General features: G+C 39.3%; 2 protein-coding genes across 5 annotated transcripts in view; one reads left to right on the top strand and one right to left on the bottom strand.

Annotated features, from left to right (window-relative positions):
* Positions 1-67, bottom strand: part of ZFYVE26 (zinc finger FYVE-type containing 26) — a 62,356-nt gene extending 62,289 nt beyond the window's left edge. The window contains exon 1 of the mRNA XM_033851018.2: positions 5-67. The gene's annotated coding sequence lies outside the window, so the exon portion shown is untranslated. The remainder of the gene's footprint in view (positions 1-4) is intronic.
* Positions 68-978: 911 nt separating this feature from the next.
* Positions 979-21,307, top strand: part of RAD51B (RAD51 paralog B) — a 688,762-nt gene continuing 668,433 nt past the window's right edge. For 3 of the 4 annotated variants that reach the window (XM_019922136.3, XM_033851017.2, XM_073800327.1), the window contains exons 1-4: positions 979-1,081; positions 4,297-4,422; positions 10,117-10,230; positions 14,323-14,439. In XM_019922136.3, the coding sequence (XP_019777695.2) occupies positions 4,339-4,422; positions 10,117-10,230; positions 14,323-14,439 (315 nt within the window). In that variant the 5' untranslated portion in view covers positions 979-1,081; positions 4,297-4,338. The remainder of the gene's footprint in view (positions 1,082-4,296; positions 4,423-10,116; positions 10,231-14,322; positions 14,440-21,307) is intronic. The other variant, XM_019922140.3, reaches the window with a different exon arrangement.

The raw sequence follows: 21,307 nt of genomic DNA, 5'->3' as shown, positions 1-21,307 counted from the left end.
TCACCTGCTCCCGGCGCCCAAATCAGCAAAGCTTCCAGCGCAGCCATGTTTGAGCTGAGTCAGGTGACAAATCCAGTTCAGAAGGTTGAGGGGGGGAGAGGATGACGACTGACAGCAGCTACTCTAATTGGTCAATCGAGGAAATATGCAAATCAAGCGCCATATTTGTTTGGGTCACGTGATTCCACCTCCGCGTTAGAGGAAGCTAGGAAAGAGGTATCAGCTACCTGGTTTAGGACCACCGCCCACGGTTTTGACAGATCCTCCGCCCGTTAATTGAACTGTGTGCTAGGGCCTACTTTAGAAGCTGAATAAGATACGGTCCTTGTCCTCAAGGAGATCACAGTCTAGTGACAGGGTGCAGGTCAATAATTAGGATGCAGTGGGCTAAATTATAAGATAGAGGTATGCACGGGGAGATGGGAGCAAAGAATGAGCAAAAGCCTTTCTCAAATAGAATAATCTGAAACCGAGTCTTAAAGTAACAGTTTACTAGTTTGCTAATCACAGCTGCTTTTATACTGAACCTTCTGTTCGGTTTCCTTGGTGTTCTTCAACTATAGACTCTCACGTTTCCCCATTACATATTTTCGGTTTGAGCAATTTCATTCAGCATTTTCCAAACTATTTCACCACCAAAGTGTGGTGAAAAAAAGCAAACCAAAACAAACCAAAAGCTCTTTTGCAAAACCTCTTCGATGATTGGTGGATTCTCATCTATTCCCAGAAAACTAACATGTCTCTCTGGTCCATTAATCAGTTTTTAAATGAAGTGACAAAAGAAAGAAGAGAGAAAATTAGAAGCAAGTTTTTTCCTGGCTCATATTCTCCTTGCTGATGTTCCTCCACAGGATTTTGATAATCACTATATTGAGAAGTTGGGACTCGCAGACTTATTACAGAATGTGAACTACAATTCCCAGCAAGCAACGGAGCCGACCTGGGCCTGTGCCTACGTTTTATTGGATATTTCGCCAGGGTGACGACCCAACCAGCGCTTTGTTTGTTGCTTTGCGTCCCTTTCCGCGGGGAACTGTGTGAGGGGTAGGGGAAACTTTGAAAGTTGGATGCTGCAGACCCGGTACTGGAAAGTTTCATGTGGGGGGCGGTTTGGGGAATTGGGGTGCGCTCATTATTTCCTGCTCCCTTTCTGGACCAGTGTTGTTGATATCGGGGGAGCGGAGAGTCATTCTTGGGTGCAGGGCACACCCCCTTAGGTCCATAAGGATCTTAATTTGAGCCCCGCCGCAGATCTGAGGCGTCTGGCTTTCCTTTGTGGGGGACGCTTGGAAGCTGCACCTTGTTGGGAAGAGTTATTGTTAGGGGCTTCTGGGGTGATGTTTTCGCTTCTTGATGTCCACCCGTCTTCCCACTTGTGGGCAGTTTGAGGTCTAGGCAGGGGAGCCCGTCATTAAGGGAAGTTTAGTGTCTGACCCTCTTCAGATGGTGTTGAAGAAGAGGTATTTAATAGCGTGGAATATGGAGTCAGATCCCTGGGTTCGAATGGCTACTCCACCATGTGCTAGTTGTTAGACTTCGCTCAAGTTTTTCAACTCAATGCCTCAATATTAGTCTGTAAAATGGGGTAAAACATCTGAAGCTCTTGGAACAGTGGCATCTAATAAGGGCTCAAGAAATATTAGCTATTATTTGTTAATTCACAGTTTTCATTGACCATCTAACATGTGGATTTTTTTTTCTTGATGAGGAGAGGATTCAGTTTCCAGGATTGAACATCTTCCCTCACACCCTCAGTTACGTGCTCGTGCACACACACGCAGAGCAAGAATTTACGGTTTCTGGTGGAAAAAACAAACATGCAAGACATAACAATACGTTAGGAAGATTATCGAACAAATGTGCACACAGTGTAACGAGAACATTGGAGAGGAAGAGCCTAAGTAGCGGGAAGTCTTTGTGGAGGAAAGTCAGGGAGGCAGGGAGGATTTGTGTAACTTACCAACGTTACCGCCGGAAGGCAGGTCACGTGAGGCAACTAATGCTGTTTTCCTGAATGAATTGATCATAATCCCTAGCTTTGAGCGCTACGGAGCCAGGCACCATCCACATCCTTTAACCTTCTCTGCATTCCTATGAAGTGGATATTTGAATGATGCTTGTATTTCAGATGAAGAAACTAAGATACTGGGAGGCAAGTGATTTTGCCAGAAAGGCCAGAATGTGGGCCTTGCAGTCTGATATATGAATGTGAGGGAAGTGAGGGACCAGTTTATGAAGAGGCTATAGGCCATCATAAGAAATGTGGAATTTATACTGTGGTCTCATGGTCCCATGGGTGGTTTTAAAGGATGAGAGTGACAGGATTGGAGCAAATTTTTAGGAGGCTACCTCTGACAGGATTGTGACTTGCAGGTCAGTTTGGTGCTTATTCCTCTCTGCTTCCACAGCACATATATATTCCAATGACAATACTTGCTGCATGACTGTAATTATTTGTGTATATATCTCTTTTCGTCTTTTACTGTGAGTTCCCAAAGGGGAGGAAATATACTTAGATGATTCTTGTGCCACAGAAGCGCAGCAGAGTGTGTGCTTAAGAAGCATCTGTGGAAGGAACAAATGAATATTTTTGTTTGTTTTCTTGTTTGTTTGTTTTGCGAGGCAGGGAGTGACCAGAGGCTGTATGCAATAGTCTAGGCAAGTGATAGGAGTGGTCCTACTAAGGCAGAGATAGCAGAGTTGGTCATTGTTAAAGTATTCCAGGTATTTTGGGGTTTACAATTCTCCTTTTTTTTCTTTTTTTTTTTTTTTTGCGGTACGCGGGCCTCTCACTGTTGTGGCCTCTCCCGTTGCGGAGCATAGGCTCCGGAAGCGCAGGCTCAGTGGCCATGGCTCACGGGCCCAGCCGCTTTGCGGCATGTGTGATCTTCCCGGACCAGGGCACGAACCCATGTCCCCTGCATCGGCAGGCGGACTCTCAACCACTGCGCCACCAGGGAAGCCCCAGTTCTCCTTTTTGGTTGAATTTATCAGTCTAAATTGTGTCATTGCCCAGAGCTACCTGATCTGTGAAGACCCTAGGCAATGATACAGCAGATGTCACTTGGTAAACTTTCTTTTTGAGAGACAGAAACCAATACTGACAAATTCCCTTTGAGTGAAATGAGAGGGATGTATTTTATGTTTGTGGGAAGGATGTATGTGTGTGAGAGAGAGAAAGAAGGAGAGAGAGCGGGAGAGAGGAAGAGAGTGTTAATCTGATCCGAGAATATAGATGTTAAGTAGAAATTTGGGCCATGGTATTGGAAATAAATATCTACATTCTCAGTATATATTTTTGTTCCAAAATGTGACTCTTTTTCTGATAATTATATTGTTTTATCCCCTGGAACAATGAAGAGTTCCTATTTCTACTCTATTCAGAGGGTATTTTGCCATCTGAGTGAGATACACAGCTTCTCCTTTGCATGAGTTATTAAGGGAATCAGAGTGATTCTATTCTAACTCTCTGAAGACAAATATATCATGAGCCTCATTTAGCCCTCACAGGGTTCAACCAGAAGAGTGAAATTTAATTGCATGTGGGGATGTGAGCAGCTAGTATAAGGAAAAAACAATTTCAGTTTGTAAATAACACCTGAAATAATAAAATCTCATTTGATTCAGAAGGTTTGTTCTGATTCATAGAAAAAGGAGAGTTTAAATATGATTACAGACTTGTAGTACAGTATACTGGTTAAGAGGCTAGGCCTAAGAGTCAGACTTCCTGGTTCGAATTCTGGATCTACCATTTACTTTTTCTGGTAACAGTGGAATGGCTAACCTTTCCAGGGTTTAGTTTCTCATATGTAAAAATGAGATCAGTGATCAATCTTCCTTATAGGGCTGTTGAGAAGCTTGCTTTGGAACAGTGCCTGGTATACAGTAGGTGGTCAATAAATTTATTGTTACAGTGCAATGAAAGTAAAGACTTTCTGAGAGTGCTGTTTGGAAATATGTGTATTAATTACACATCCAAATAAAGTTTATAAATGCACTGAAAATCTTAAGATGCTATATAAATGTGAAACGGTGTTATTATATTTGTGTAATAAGTTTTAAAGAATTGTGTGAATTGCACATTCTTATATGGTTTTGTTTCTCTGTGTGCATATTTGACAAACGGTTGTCTCCCCTGTTTAAAATATTTGGAAAGATTTTATTGCCTTCCTTTATTTTATCAGTAATATTTTAAATACCATACGTTTCATTTTGTATGTGGAGACGCTTGAAGGGTTTTTTATTTTGTAGAGTGTTTTGGATAGCCCATCTACTGTTGCTTATGCTATTTTCCAGCTCTTTTTCAAGGTTCTTCTTTATCTTGCTGCATCTGAAGGCATGGGTAGCAAGAAACTAAGACGAGTGGGTTTATCACAAGAGCTGTGTGACCGTCTGAACAGACATCAGATTGTTACCTGCCAGGTAAAATTTATTTAATTTTTTTCAGTGAGAAACTTGAAGTACAAATTAATCTTTTTTTTTCTTTTTCTTTTTTTAGATTTTTTCTTTTGATGTGGACCATTTCCAAAGTCTTTATTGAATTTGTTACAACATTGCTTCTGCTTTATGTCTTGGCCTCTTGGCCATGAGGCATGTGGGATCCTAGCTTCCTGACCAGGGATCGAACCCACACCCTCTGCATTGGAAGGCGAAGTCCTAACTACTGGACCGCCAGGGACGTCCCACAGATTAATATTGTGTACCTAAATAACTCTTAATTACACCTGAAATATGAACATTTAGGTTTATAAGAAAAGATAAATATGGTGCTTGCTAATTTTAAGTAACAAACCACTTAGCTTGTATTTCCAAATGTGATTTCATTTATCCAAATGCAAGATTTTTGCATTTTGGGTGGGGTTGGGTGGGGAGAATGCTCATAGCAGAAGGTGAAGTACACCTGTGCCATTTATTTGGGATTCTAGAGAAGTTTTGTCCTCATAAAAGAAATTTTGCAGTTACATGAGAAATATGACTCAAATGAGGAGATGGTATTCAAAATGGGTAATTTCTCTTGAAAGCAAGAAAAGTTAGTAGTTAGGATTATTTTCCTATTGATGGAGTGAGAGAAATATATAAGCAGATGTTGTATATTTAAGCAAAAGAGTAAAGCAAATCCCTCTTAGGAGGTTAAATAAGATTTAAGGTTTTCTGTTAGGATTTAATCCTTAATAAGACAGACTTTCAGAGTGTGCTGCAATATTTAAAAAATTGCTTTGTGTGTTAATGATGTCTCTGTTATGCATTTTATAATCCTCATGTTCGTACTTTGAAATACTCTTAAAAGTATGAAATTTAACATTTCATTCCGTAGTTTTATTTATTTATTTGGCTGCATTAGGTCTTCGTTGCTGTGCGCGGGCTTTCTCTAGTTGTGGCGAGCGGGGGCTACTCTTCGTTGTGGTGCACAGGCTTCTCATTGCGGTGGCTTCTCTTGTTGTGGAGCACGAGCTCTAGGCGCCCAGGCTTCAGTAGTTGCAGCATGCAGGCTCAGTAGTTGCGGCATGGGGGCCCTAGAGCACGCGGGCTTCAGTAGCTGTGGCGCGTGGGCTCTATGTCACGCGGGCTTCAGTAGCTGTGGCACGCAGGCTTAGTTGCTCTGTGGCATGTGGGATCTTCGCCCGGACCAGGGATCGAACCCGTGTCCCCTGCATTGGCGGGCAGATTCTTAACCACCGAGACTCTAGGGAAGTCCTTCCATAGTCACTTTTATTTTCTTTCAATTATTAAATACTCCCTCTGAATGATTTCATAGCTTAGGAAGAAACTCATTTTTTTTAAAGTAGTACAACCTCGTATTTATTTATTTTAACATTTTTATTTGAGTATAATTGCTTTACAATGGTGTGCTAGTTTCTGCCTTACAACAGAGTGAATTAGCTATACATACACATACATTCCCATATCTAACCCCTCCTGCGTCTCCCCACAACCCTCCCCATCCCACCCCTCCAGGCAGTCACAAAGCACTGAACTGATCTCCCAGTGCCATGCGGCCGCCTCCCAATAGCTGTCTATTTTACATTTGGTAGTATATTTAAGTCCATGTCACTCTCTCACTTCGTCCCAGCTTACCCTTTCCCCTCCCCAAGTCCTCAAGTCCAATCTCTATGTCTGCGTCTTTATTCCTGTCCTGCCCCTAGGTTCTTCAGAACCTTTTTTTTAGATTCCATGTATATGTGTTAGCTTATGATATTTGTTTTTCTCTCTGACTTACTTCACTCTGTATGACAGACTCTAGGTCCATCCACTTCACACAAATAACTCAATTTCGTTTCTTTTTATGGTTGAGTAATAGTCCATTGTATATATGTGCCACGTCTTCTTTATCCATTCATCTGTCGATGGACGCTTAGGTTGTTTCCATGTCTTGGCTATTGTAAATAGAGCTGCAGTGAACATTGTGGTGCATGATTCTTTTTGAATTATGGTTTTCTCAGGGTATAGGCCCAGTAGTGGGATTGCTGGGTCATATGGTAGTTCTATTTTTAGTTTTTTAAGGAACCTCCATACTGTTCTCCATAGTGGCTGTATCAATTTACGTTCCCAGCAACAGTGCAAAAGGGTTCCCTTTTCTCCACACCCTCTCCAGCATTTGTTGTTTGTAGATTGTCTGATGATGCCCATTCTAACTGGTGTGAGATGATATCTCATTGTAGTTTTGATTTGCATTTCTCTAATGATTAGTGATGTTGAGCATTCTTTCATGTGTTTGTTGGCATTCTGTATATCTTCTTTGGAGAAACGTCTATTTAGGTTTTCTGCCCATTTTTGGATTGGTTTTTTTTTTTGATATTGAGCTGCTTGTAAATTTTGGAGATTAAACCTTTGTCAGTTGCTTCACTTGCAAATGTTTTCTCCCATTCTGGATTGTCTTTTCGTCTTGTTTATGGTTTCCTTTGCTGTGCAAAAGCTTTTAAGTTTCATTAGGTCCCATTTGTTTATTTTTGTTTTTATTTCCATTTCTCTAGGAGGTGGGTCCAAAAGGATCTTGCTGTGATTTATGTCATAGAGTGTTCTGCCTATGTTTTGCTCTAAGAGTTTTTTAGTGTCTGGCCTTACATTTAGGTCTTTAATCCATTTTGAATTTATTTTTGTGTTTGGTGTTAGGGAGTGTTCTAATTTCATTCTTTTACGTGTAGCTGTCCAATTTTCCCAGCACCACTTATTGAAAAGGCTGTCTTTTCTCCATTGTATACTCTTGCCTCCTTTACCAAAAATAAGGTGACCATATGTGCATGTGTTTATCTCTGGGCTTTCTATCCTGTTCCATTGATCTATATTTCTGTTTTTGGTGCCAGTACCATTCTGTCGTGATTACTGTAGCTTTGTAGTATAGTCTGAAGTCCAGCAGCCTGATTCCTCCAGCTCTGTTTTTCTTTTTCAAGATTGCTTTCGCTATTCGGGGTCTTTTGTGTTTCCATACAAGTTGTGAAATTTTTTGTTCTACTTCTGTGAAAAATGCCATTGGTAGTTTGATAGGGATTGCATTGAGTGTGTAGATTGCTTTGGGTAATATAGTCATTTTCACAATGTTGATTCTTCCAATCCAAGTACATGGTCTATCTCTCCATCTGTTGGTATCATCTTTCATTTCTTTCATCAGTGTCTTATAGTTTTCTGCATACAGGTCTTTTGTCTCCTTAGGTAAGTTTATTCCTAGATATTTTATTCTTTTTGTTGCAATGGTAAATGGGAGTGTTTCCTTAATTTCTCTTTCAGGTTTTTCATCATTAGTGTATAGGAATGCAAGAGATTTCTGTGCATTACTTTTGGGTCCTGCTACTTTACCAAATTCATTGATTAACTCTTGTAGTTTTCTGGTGGCATCTTTAGGATTCTCTATGTATAGTGTCACGTTGTCTGCAAACAGTGACAGCTTTACTTCTTTTCCGATTCGGATTTACTTCTTCTTTTCCAATTCGGATTCCTTTTTTTTTTTTTTTGGCGGTATGCAGGCCTCTCACTGTTGTGGCCTCTCCTGTTGCGGAGCATAGGCTCCGGACACGCAGGCTCAGTGGCCATGACTCACGGGCCTAGCCGCTCCGTGGCATGTGGGATCTTCCCGGACCGGGGCACGAACCCGCGTCCCCTGCATCAGCAGGTGGACTCTCAACCACTGCACCACCAGGGAAGCCCTGGATTCCTTTCATTTCTTTTTCTTCTTTGGTTGCTGTGGCTAAAACTTCCAAAACTATGTTGAATAATAGTGATGAGAGTGGACAACCTTGTCTTGTTCCTGATCTTAGTGGAAATGGTTTCAGTTTTTCACCATTGAAGACGATGTTGGCTGTGGGTTTGTCATATATGGCCTTTATTATGTTGAGGTAAGTTCCCTCTATGCCTACTTTCTGGAGAGTTTTTATCATGAATGGGTGTTGAATTTTGTGGAAAGCTTTTTCTGCATCTATTGAGATGATCATATGGTTTTTCTCCTTCAATTTGTTAATATGGTTTATCACATTGATTGATTTGCGTATATTGAAGAATCCTTGCATTCCTGGGATAAACCCCACTTGATCATGGTGTATGATCCTTTTAATGTGCTGTTGGATCCTGTTTGCTAGTATTTTGTTGAGGATTTTTGCATCTATGTTTATCAGTGATATTGGCCTGTAGTTTTCTTTCTTTGTGACATCTTTGTCTTGTTTTGATATCAGGGTGATGGTGGCCTCGTAGAATGAGTTTGGGAGTGTTCTTACCTCTGCTGTATTTTGGAAGAGTTTGAGAAGGATAGCTGTTAGCTCTTCTCTAAATGTTTGATAGAATTCGCCTGTGAAGCTGTCTGGTCCTGAGATTTTATTTGTTGGAAGATTCTTAATCACAGTCTCAATTTCAGTGCTTGTGATTGGTCTGTTTTTATTTTCTATTTTTTCCTGGTTCAGTCTCCGAAGGTTGTGCTTTTCTAAGAATTTGTCCATTTCTTCCAGGTTGTCCATTTTTTTGGCATATAGTTGCTTGTAGTAATCTCTCATGATCCTTTGTATTTCTACAGTGTCAGTTGTTACTTCTCCTTTTTCGTTTTTAATTTCTATTGATTTGAGTCTTCTCCCTCTTTTTTCTTGATGAGTCTGGCTAATGGTTTATCAATTTTGTTTATCTTCTCAAAGAACCAGCTTTTAGTTTTATTGATCTTTGCTCTTGTTTCCTTTATTTCTTTTTCATTTCTTTCTTTTTTTTTTTTTTTGCGGTACGCGGGCCTCTCACTGTTGTGGCCTCTCCCGTTGCAGAGCACAGGTTCCAGACGCGCAGGCTCAGCAGCCATGGCTCACGGGCCCAGCCGCTCCGCGGCATGTGGGATCTTCCCAGATTGGGGCACGAACCCGTGTCCCCTGCATCGGCAGGCGGACTCTCAACCACTGTGCCACCAGGGAAGCCCTCTTTTTCATTTATTTCTGATCTGATCTTTATGACTCCTTTCCTTCTGCTAACTTTGGGGTTTTTTTGTTCTTCTTTCTCTAATTGCTTTAGGTGTAAGGTTAGGTTGTTTATTTGAGATTTTTCTTGTTTCTTGAGGTGGGATTGTATTGCTATAAACTTCCCTCTTAGAATTTCTTTTGCTGCATCCCATAGGTTTTGGGTCATCGTGTTTTCATTGTCATTTGAAGAAACTCATTTCAGCCTGACTCTTTCTGGTCATCTGTTTGTGCCCAGACTCTTTCAGGCACAAGGGCAGCGCCAACATACACCTGAGTTGGATTCTGCTGCTATGTGTTGTTACTTGGTGTGTCCTCTGGTATATGCCAAGGTGGATAATCAGAGGATAAGATTATATCATCATATCTTTTAGTTAAGGGCTATTTAGGGGGAAAATACTATAAGAAACATATAAATCTTTGATCTACAATAAATTTTTTTTTAAATACTTATGGATTTATTTGGCTGCACTGGTTCTTAGTTGTGGCATGTGGGATCTAGTTCCCTGACCAGGGATTGAACCCAGGCCCCCTGCATTGGGAGCGTGGAGTCTTAACCACTGGACCACCAGCGAAGTCCCTCATCTACAATAAATTCTGCTTTTATTTACACATGGATAGTGTCAATTGAAAGTTTCCTTTTAATTCCAGTATCTTTGTTGCACATATATATTTTAAATATTTTCTTTATGTTTTTTAGGACTTTCTATGTCTTTCCCCACTGGAGCTTATGAAGATGACTGGACTTAGTTATCAAGGTGTCCATGAACTTTTGTGTGTGGTCAGCAGGGCCTGTGCCCCACGGATGCAAACGGTATGTATATATTTTAGAATTATGATTTGATTTTTATTTTGAAACGATTCTGTATCTCATTTAAAATCTTTTGGGTGATGAGGCAAAAGCAAAAATAGAGATGAGCACCTCAAAAATACCAACCCTCACAGCATAGAGTTAGTCCTCTAATGAGAATATATGTAAGAAATTTATGTAGTTTATAAGCTCATGGGAGACAGTTCCTAATTATGGGAATGAGAGGGTAATATGATTTTTTTTTCTCTGTAGCTGGTATTGATATTTCAAAAGGTCATCTTTCTCTTTTGTTTGTTTGGGTAGGATTTGTGAACCTCATGGTTAAAGTATAATATACTGTTAATTTTAGAATGCTCCTGTCTCTGTAATACTAACTTTTATCATCATTACTTACTGTGCATCATAAAGTACACCTGTTGGACTTATACTGTCTTACTGATTGAATGAATAATACTTGAAAACTTATCCTCACTCCTGAGAAGAGTTAAAGTGTTTTGTAATAAGCCCTCATCAAGTTGTACCATTATTTCATACTTTCTGTCTCATGACTTTAGCTTTTCAAAATATAGGTTTAGTGCATGGTAGAAAATATCTTGTTTTCCCAGAATAAGAGTTGCCTAAAAGTCTGTCCGGTGTTTTGCAAATGTATTTGTTTATGTGGGTTATAAATTACTTACCTTACTACCTTATATTGAAATTTGGTAACCACTAAGCAATAAAGTAGGATCTAACTCTGTGAAGGAGGAAGGAAGGAATATTTGTGTCATTTGAAACTTTGCAAACAATGAACAAAGTGAGTATTTTCTTTTGTTCAGATTTAGCTCATTGTCTAAGGAAAATACATTAAAGGCAAAATAGTCAGAAGGAGAATTAGAATTGGAGTTAGAGATGGGCAGTAGTCTTAGCTTTGTCGTTGATCCGGTATCTTTGAAGAGCTCGCTTTGTTCTTTGGGAGAAGTTAGAGAGTTAAAATAGTATCTTATGATTCTGTGACAAGGTTCAAGTTAACTTGTCACTATTTTGAAGGTTGTAAATCACCAAGAGAACATTTTGGTTTGACATCTGTCGTTCTATTTGGTCAATATCTATGGCATGTTCCTAGTTAGATAATTAAGTAGGAGACTGTGAATAGGAAATTCACCTTTAGTCTCCACTTCCATCACCACTTTCAGCTGCAATGTCACTACCATTCCAAATGCCAGTTCAAAGAGCCATCTTTCTCCTTCGTTGTACATTACTCTGGTAAAATTCTTTAGATTTGAATCCTGTCTTAAATATTGGCTTAGCCTTAGTTCATTCCCTCATAAAGCTTTTTTTGTTAATTTATTTATTCAATAATTTATTCCTTCAACCAATATTTATCGAGTGCCAGCCATGGATCTGTCAGGTACTGGGGATATTATAGTGAAGATGACTGATAAAGTTCCTGCCCTCATGTAGCTTACAGTCTAGTGGGAACAGTCAGACAGTAAACAAATAATTATACAAATGATTAGTTAACTGTAGTAATGACGAGTCCTATCAAAGAAAAGTACAAAGAGCTTAGAAACTGAATAACAGGGACATTACTTAGTTTAGGGGTCCTTAGGAAGGGCTCCCTCAAGGAAGCGATACTTCAGCTCAAACCTGAAGGATGAATAGGAGAGAGATGGACAACGGAGTTGGGAAGGGAGGGAGCAGGGAAGGGTTTGCAGGCACTGTGACTGGGAAATGCAAAGCCCCTGCGAAGAGCAGGAGAATCGTGCTTGTATGGTAAGAAAGTCAGGCCAGTGTGAATGAACGTAGTGGCAAGGAAGAGAGTGTCAAGAGATGAAGTTGTAGAAGCAAGCAGGGGTCAGGTCACTGGGGCCTGCAGACCATGTTAAGGATTTTGGACTTTATTCTGAAAGCAATGACACATCATCAAAGGGAGTAATCTAATATGTGTTTTTAAAAACTCAGTCTTTAAACATAGACAAGTGATTGAAAAGGAACAAGAAAATATTTGTGAAGACTAGTTAGGTATCTATGACTGTATTACAGACAGATTGTGACATGGACTATTAGTGTGGTACTGATGCCGATGGTGTAATGTCAGTTGTCGTGAGAGATACTTAGGAGGTAGAATGAATAGGATTCGGTGATGATTTGGCTGTGGGTGGTGGTGAGGTACAGGAAAGTGTCAGAGATGATTCCTTGATTTTGCTTTGAAAGATTGGGTGGTACCATTTCCTGAGATGAGGAATATCAGAAGAGGATCAGGTTTGAGGGCGGCAGATCGTGAATTCGTTAGTACCTGTCGAATTTTTGGTGCTTGTGAAACATTGAGTAGAGATGCGAAGTAGGCAGTTAAATATGTGGACTGTGAGCTTGAAGTAGAGGTCTGCACTGGAAGCTGCATTGGGGAGTCATCGGGGTGAACATGGTAGTCAAAGCCGTGAAAATGGGCGAGAGATTGCCTAGAAGGTATGTACAGTGAGAATGTAAGTGTGCCCAAGACCACGTCCCGAATCCAGCCAGCATTTCAAGATCAGATTAGACAACGATGAGTCTAGGAAGCAGCCTCCAGGGTAGAAGAGAACTGGTGGTGTGTCATATCGCAGGGTCCCTCTTTGTCTCGCTTATGTACACACTATGATTTCTGAAGTCTTGTTCTGTTAGTTCATTTTAGTAGTTTTTTGAGTCACGAGAACTATTATTCTAGTAATTACATTTATAGTTGCAAAGGAAGTACTTTAATGTTAACAGATTGGACTGCCTTTACATGTCTGTAAAGTGTCCCCATGCCCACCTATGTTGCCTGATAGATTGTAGGCAATATTTAGGTATTTCTAAATCAGATGAAAGGCACACACCTTTTACTGTAGCTTTATTCTATTTTATTTTATGTGCCTGAATGTTGCCTTTAAAAAACTCTGTGGCAATCCATGGTTTAACTGATCTAAGAACTCAATAGGTGAGATTAGACAAGAGTGGGCACATTTATGGCTCATACGTATTAATATACTGGTCTTCCTACGTCCTCACAGGAGCAGAAGAGCCTTGGATTTGAGACCTAGACTTATTAAATTGTAAACTTTAGGTGGGTAGAAACTAGGTCTGTTTGGGTTACCACTCTATTCCCAGAGCTTATCATAGTATATGGCATGAAGTTGGCAATTAATTCATATTTTTTGAATGAATGAAGGAATGAAAAATTTCAGTTCTGTGGCTTGACTTCAGTTTTGGGCAACTTAATATAACAGTAGTAATTTTTAATGTTAGAGATTGCAGAGAGGCAAGTGTTCTTACACATTGCTGGTGGGTATGTAATCATGTTAACCACATCTGCAAAGACCCTTTTTCCAAATAAGGTAATATTCACAGGTTCCAAGCATTTGATGTGGCTGTCTTTTGGGAGGCCATTTCTTAGTCTCCCCCATCCACCTTCAAGCTGTTCTTCGTAAAGCAACCTTGGTTTGAAATGGTAGCTTGGCCATGCCACTCCCTGTTGCTCTCAGCCTACACGCCACACTTCAGCAACGCTCTTCCTGATTAGGCCCCTGTTTATTTCTCCAGCCTTATTGCTTGCCATACCACGACCTCGCGCCTTCTTTCCGACGTTCTAAATGAACTCTTTTTGTTTTTTGTAGTTTTTGTGAGTTTCCATTTCCTTTCTTTCTTGCTTCTCGACCTTTCTTCGTACATTCTTGTCTCTTTGCCAGGAACATGCACATTCCCTTTGCCTGTCTAACAGTCATTTCAGGTTTTAGCTCAGACATCCAGATCTCCCTTGAAGCCTTCCTATATCACAAAATCCAGATCAGGTATACTCTCTCCAGATCTCCACTTGCCCTATCACAGTATCTCTTATTTAAGTGTATGGTAATTGCTTAGTTTCTAGTCCTAATTTCATAGTCCCTAGTTGGCTATAAGTACTGTGGGGCAGGGGCTCTGTCTTTTATATCACAGCCCCCAGATCTAGCACAGTCCCCGGCACAGAGTAAATAGTTGTTGAATAAATAAATAGTAGAAGAAAAAAAAGGGGTTCCAACTGCTAGAATTTGAGTTTGGAGTTGACTTATGTTTTTGAATAAATATTGAGGTTGAAAATAACTTAATCTCTTCTTTGTTCAGGCTTATGAGATAAAGACACAGAGGTCTGATGCTCCATCACCAGCATTTTTATCTACAACCCTCTCTGCTTTGGATGAAGCCCTGCATGGTGGTGTAGCTTGTGGATCCCTCACAGAGGTAAAAAAGAAACTTTCCAAACCTTCTTCCATTGACTTAGAACCTTCAGAGCCAGGGGAAAAAGGTTAATTAAAAACATAAATTATTTTGGGAATATTCATCTAAATTATAAGTACCTCAAGGGCATGGTTCTCCACTCAGTCCCTAGTACAGTACTAGTACAGTACATCAAAAGGAAGATGGTCCAAAAAAAATCCCTGCTGACTGACTGAAATCTGCTTGGGTTGCTGTTTCTTTGAATTAGAAAGTGATGAATATTATGAAATAATATGAAACAATTTGGGGGAATTAGAAAAGGATCACTACTTAGGGTATTAGGAAGGAAAATTTGAAATTTTATTAACAATGTGGGCAAATTATAGTATTAAACTGAAATGAGCTATTTTCACTTCCTGTTAAAGATAAAATTTGGTTCTAGGAAGTAATAGGTTGTTGTATTAGTTATATATTTTTGCATAACAAATTACCCCCAAACTAAGTGGCTTAAACAACAATAAACATTGATTTCCATTTCTTTGGGGGTGGCTTAGCTCAGTGATATTGGCGAAGGATGCGAGGGGGCAGGTTGGTGCTGGTTGTTGGCGGAGGTCACGATTCCTCCCCAGAGGGCTCTCCACAGGTTGCTTGAGTCTCCTCGTGACACGATGTCTGACTCCCTCAGGCAAGATGGAAATGGCTATTGCTTTGATGATTCAGCTTTGGAAGTTATATACCATCACTTCTGCCACTTTCTCTTCTTTAGAAGCGGGTAATTAAGTCCAGCCCACATTCAAGGAAAGGGAAATTAGACTCTACCTTTTGAAAGAAGTGTCAAGAATTTGAGGATATTTTAAAGCCACAACAGTTCTTTTCCTTGAAAAGTGCATTCATGTGCTTACTGGTCCTCATGTGGTGACTCCATAGACTATGTTTACCAGAACACTCCTGAGGGACTTCTTGCGTGAGAGTTCTAGGGGAATAGATGCTTGAAACAAACTTTTAACAAGAGTAGACGCTTATATTCTGATAGGCATAAATTTAACTGTAGGTATTTTCCCTTGAAAATAGGGGACCTGTTTTAGGTAGTATACATTATTTTATTTCCGGTCTTCCAAGAAAGATTTTTTTTTTATAAAGTTTTTTTTTTTTAATTTTTATTTATTTTATTTTTGGCTGTATTGGGTCTTCGTTGCTGCGTGTGGGCTTTTCTCTGGTTGTGGCAAGTGGGAGCTACTTTTCGTTGCGGTGCATGGGCTTCTCATTTTGGTGGCTTCTCTTGTTGCGGAGCACGGGCTCTAGGCACGTGGACTTCAGTAGTTGTGGCACACGGGCTCAGTAGTTGTGGGTCGCAGACTGAGCAGTTGTGGCTCGTGGGCTCTAGAGTGCAGGCGCAGTAGTTGTGGCACATGGGCTTAGTTGCTCTGCGGCATATGGGATCTTCCTGGACCAGGGCTCGAACCCGTGTCCCCTGAATTGGCAGGCGGATTCTTAACTACTGCACCACCAGGGAAGCCCACCAAGAAAGATTTTAAAATATGTGTGTGCTATGCCTAGTAGATGCCTATTGGATAGTAGGTAAATGAATGAAAGAGTGAATTAACCTTTAATAGAAATTAGAATGTGCTGTTGCAGGGCACTGCCACCAGATGGTGCCAGAATCCTATCTTACATAATCTTTTTGTGATCTAGTTGGACCTTTGTTGAAATAGGTTTATTTAAAAAAAAAAAGAAGAGGCTTTATAGTAATTGTGATCCACAGTTATAAACTTACTTATTTAAATAGCAAAACTTCAGGAAGATTAACCAACAAATACTTTCTTATTTTTTAAGTTTTGGAATAGTTTCAATACTTTCTCATGTAGCTTTTATCAATTCTTTCTGAATCCAAGAGATAGTTACAAGCCATTAGATGTTTTTTCATCATCTGATTGGCTGACATGGGATATAAATACCCTGATTGCTTATTAGAGACAAGTTCTCTACTTTCTGTTTCAGCTCCAGGTAGCCTCTGCAGTCTTTTTGGGATTTTTCAGCTGAGTACAGGGAGTATTTGTTGACCTTGTATTAAAAACAAAAATTTAATATCTATCTTATGTATACAAGATTAAATACATCCTGCATGTGTAAGTTATGAACATTTATGAGCCTGTGACCCAATATAAAACGCAGAACAATACCAAAATCATTGAAACCATCTGTGGGCTCCTCCCTGATCCCATCTTTGGCCTTCTGTTGGGAGGTAACTTCCATTCTGAATTTCCACCATTGCTATCTTTTTTTTTAATTGAAGTATAGTTGATTTACAATATTATATTGGTGTCAGGTGTACAGCATAGTGATTCTACCATTGCTGTACTTTTTTTCCCCAATGGTTACCAATACCTATAGTTTTCCTTTATCACTCATATACATAGGAAATGTAGCATTTTATTTAGTTTTGCTTATTTTTGAGCTCTGTTACACAATATATTGGTGATTAAATCATATCTCTTCTATTAATTGATTTTTCCACTTAATATTATTTTCTAAGATTTATCCATGTTGCAAGTAGCAAGAGTATAATTCATTTTCACTGCTGTGTCATACTCCGTTTTGAAAATATGGCCACAGTTTATTTATCCCTTCTCCTGTGAGTGAACATTTGGGTTGTTTCCAAATATTAGCAGTTTGCTGCTAATATAAACAAGTCCTGTGAAAACTGTTGTACATGTCTCCTGGATCACATGTACAGGTATTTCTCTAGGGCACAGATTGGCAAACTACTGCGCAGTGATCAAATCTGGACAGCTGCCTGTTTTTTATAAATAAAGTTTTATTGTAACACAACTATGTTCATTTGTTTACATTTTGTCTGTGGCAGTTTTTGAGATACAAGGCAGAGTTGCGTTAGTTGTGGCAGAGACCTCATGGTTTGCAAAGCCTAAAATATTTACTAGCTGGCTCCTGTCTAGGGGATCTCCCTTGGAGTGATTTGCTGGTTATTATAGAGTATGCACATAGGTAACATTGCAGAATCAGGACAAATTGTTTTCCAGAGTGGTTGTGCCTGTTTACATTCCTATGAGCGATGTGCACGAATACCTCTTGCTCCGTGTCTTCTTACCTTGGTATTATCTGACTTCTCAGTTTCTGCCCATCTTTGTGATCTTAGTTTTCATTTTCCTGATTACTAATGAGCTGGAATATCTTTTTATAAATCATTCGGCTATTTAAAAAAATAATTTTATTTTATTTTTTTATACAGCAGGTTCTTATTAGTCATCCATTTTATACACATCAGTGTATACATGTCAATCCCAGTCTCTCAATTCATCACACCACGATCCCCACCCCCCGCCACTTTCTCCCCTTGGTGTCCATACGTTTGTTCTCTACATCTGTGTCTCTATTTCTGCCCTGCAAACCAGTTCATCTGTACCATTTTTCTAGGTTCCATATATACGTGTTAATATACGATATTTGTTTTTCTCTTTCTGACTTACTTCACTCTGTATGACAGTCTCTAGATCCATCCACGTCTCTACAAATGACACAGTTTCATTCCTCTTTATGGCTGAGTAATATTCCATTGTATATATGTACCACATCTTCTTTACCCATTCGTCTGTTGATGGGCATTTAGGGTGCTTCCATGACCTGGCTATTGTAAATAGTGCTGCAATGAACATTGGGGAGCATGTGTCTTTTTGAATTATGATTTTCTCTGGGTATATGCCCAGTAGTGGGATTGCTGTGTCATATGGTAATTCTATATTTAGCTTTTTAGGGAACCTCCATACTGTTCTCCATAGTGGCTGTATCAATTTACATTCCCACGAACACCCTCTCCAGGATTTGTTGTTTGTAGATGTTCTGATGATGCACATTTTAACTGGTGTGAGGTGATAAATCATTGCAGTTTTGATTTACATTTCTCTAATGATTAGTGATGTTCAGCAGCTTTTCATGTGCTTCTTGGCCATCTGTATGTCTTCTTTGGAGAAATGTCTAGGTCTTCTGCCCATTTTTGGATTGGGTTGTTTTTTTTTTTAATATTGAGCTGCATGAGCTGTTTATATATTTTGGAGATTAATCCTTTGTCTGTTGATTCGTTTGCAAATATTTTCTCCCATTCTGAGGGTTGTCTTTTTGTCTTCTTTGTAGTTTCCTTTGCTGTGCAAAAGCTTTTAAGTTTCATTAGGTCCCATTTGTTTATTTTTGTTTTTATTTCCATTACTCTAGGCCATGGATCAAAAAAGATCTTGCTGTGATTTATGTCAAAGAGTGTTCTTCCTATGTTTTCCTCTAAGAGTTTTTTAGTGCCCAGCCTTACATTTAGGTCTTTAATCCATTATGAGTTTTATTTTTGTGTATGGTGTTAAGGAGTGTTCTAATTTCATTCTTTTACATGTAACTGTCCAGTTTTCCCAGCACCACTTATTAAAGAGACTGTCTTTTCTCCATTGTATATCCTTGCCTCCTTTGTCATAGATTAGTTGACCATAGGTGCGTAGGTTTATCTCTGGGCGTTCTATCCTGTTTCATTGATCTGTATTTCTGTTTTTGCACCAGTACCATGTTGTCTTGATTCCTGTAGCTTTATAGTATGTCTGAAGTCAGGAAGTCTGATTCCTCCGGCTCCGTTTTTTTCCCTCAAGACTGCTTTGGCTCTTTGGGGTCTTTTGTGTCTCCATACAAATTTTTAGATTTCTTGTTCTAGTTCTGTAAAAATTGCCACTGGTAATTTGATAGGGATTGCATTGAATCTGTAGATTACTTTGGGTAGTACATCATTTTCACAAGTTTGATTCTTCTAATCCAACAACATGGAATATCTCTCCATCTGTTTATGTCATCTTTGATTTCTTTCATCAGTGTCTTATAGTTTTCTGAGTACAGGTCTTTTAACTCCTTAGGTAGGTTTATTCCTAGGTATTTTATTCTTTTTGTTGCAATGGTAAATGGGAGTGTTTCCTTAATTTCTCTTTCTGATCTTTCGTTGTTAGTGTATAGGACTGCAAGAGATTTCTGTGCATTAATTTTGTATCCTGCAACTTTACCAGATGCATTGATGAGCTCTAGTAGTTTTCTGGTGGCATCTTTAGGATTCTCTATATATAGGATCATGTCATCTGCAAAGAGTGACAGTTTTACTTCTTCTTTTCCAATTTGTATTCCTTTTATTTCTTTTTCTTCTCTGATTGCCGTGGCTAGGACTTCCAAAACTATGTTGAATAATAGTGATGAGAGTGGACATCCTTTTCTTGTTCCTGATCTTAGAGGAAATGCTTTCAGTTTTTCACCACTGAGAATGATGTTTGCTGTTGGTTTGTCATATATGGTCTTTATTATGTTGAGGTAGGTTCCCTCTATGTCCACTTCCTGAAGAGTTTTTATCATAAATCGTTGTTGAATTTTGTGGAAAGCTTTTTCTGCATCTATTGAGATGACCATATGGTTTTTATTCTTCAATTTCCTGTTACGGTGTACCACATTGATTCATTTGCGTATATTGAAGAATACTTGCATCCCTGGGATAAATCCCACTTCATCATGGTGTATGATCCTATTAATGTGTTGTTGGATTCTGTTTGCTAGTATTTTGTTGAGGATTATTGCATCTATATTCATCAGTGATATTGGTCTGTAATTTTCTGTTTTTGTAGTATCTTTGTCTGGTTTTGGTATCAGGGTGATGGTGGTCTCATAAAATGAGTTTGGGAGTGTTCCTTCCTCTGCAATTTTTTGGAAGAGTTTGAGAAGGATGTATGTTAGCTCTTCTCTAAATGTTTGATAGAATTCACCTGTGACACCATCTGGTCCTGGACTTTTGTTTGTTGGAAGATCTTTTAATCAGTTTCAATTTCATTACTTATGATTGGTCTGTTCATATTTTCTATTTCTTCCTGGTTCATTCTTGGAAGGTTATACCTTTCTAAGAATTTGTCCGTTTCTTCCAGGTTGCCCATTTTATGGGCATAGAGTTGCTTGTAGTAGTTTCTTAGGATGCTTTGTATTTCTGCGGTGTCTTTTGTAACTTCTCCTTTTTCGTTTCTAATTTTATTGATTTGAGTCCTCTCCCTCTTTTTCTTTTTCATTTTTTTTTTTTTTTGCCGTACCTGGGCCTCTCACTGTTGTGGCCTCTCCCGTTTCAGAGCACAGGCTCCGGACGCGCAGGCTCAGCGGCCATGGCTCACGGGCCCAGCTGCTCCGTGGCATGTTGGATCCTCCCGGACCGGGGCACAAACCCACGTCCCCTGCATCAGCAGGCGGACTCTCAACCACTGCGCCACCAGGGAAGCCCTCCCTCTTTTTCTTGATGAGTCTGGCTAATGGTTTATCAATTTTGTTTATCTTCTCAAAGAACCAGCTTTTAGTTTTATTGATGTTTGCTATTGTTTTCTTTGTTTCTATTTCAGTTATTTCTGCTCTGATCTTCATGATTTCTTTCCTTCCACTAACTTTGGGTTTTGTTTGTTCTTCTCTATCTAGTTCCTTTAGGTGTAAGGTTAGATTGTTTATTTGAGATTTTCTTGCTTCTTGAGGTAAGCTTGTATTGCTATAAACTTACCTCTTAGAACTGCTTTTGCTGCATCCCATAGGTTTTGGATCGTCGTGTTTTTGTTTTCATTTGTCTCTAGGTATTTTTTGATTTCCTCTTTGATTTCTTCAGTGATCTCTTGGTTATTTAGTAACGTATTTTTTATCCTCCATGTGTTTGTGTTTTTTACGTTTTTTCCCTGTAATTGCTTTCTAATCTCATAGTTTTGTGGTCAGAAAAGATGCTTGATATGATTTCAATTTTCTTAAATTTACTGAGGCTTGATTTGTGACCCAAGATGTGATCAGTCCTAGAGAATGTTCCATGTGCACTTGCGATGAAAGTGTAATCTGCTGTTTTTGGATGGAA

The sequence above is a fragment of the Tursiops truncatus genome, chromosome 2 (genome assembly GCF_011762595.2).
Source record: "Tursiops truncatus isolate mTurTru1 chromosome 2, mTurTru1.mat.Y, whole genome shotgun sequence".
Taxonomy (NCBI): Eukaryota; Metazoa; Chordata; class Mammalia; order Artiodactyla; family Delphinidae; genus Tursiops; species Tursiops truncatus.
This window is presented reverse-complemented; position numbering and strand designations above follow the sequence as displayed.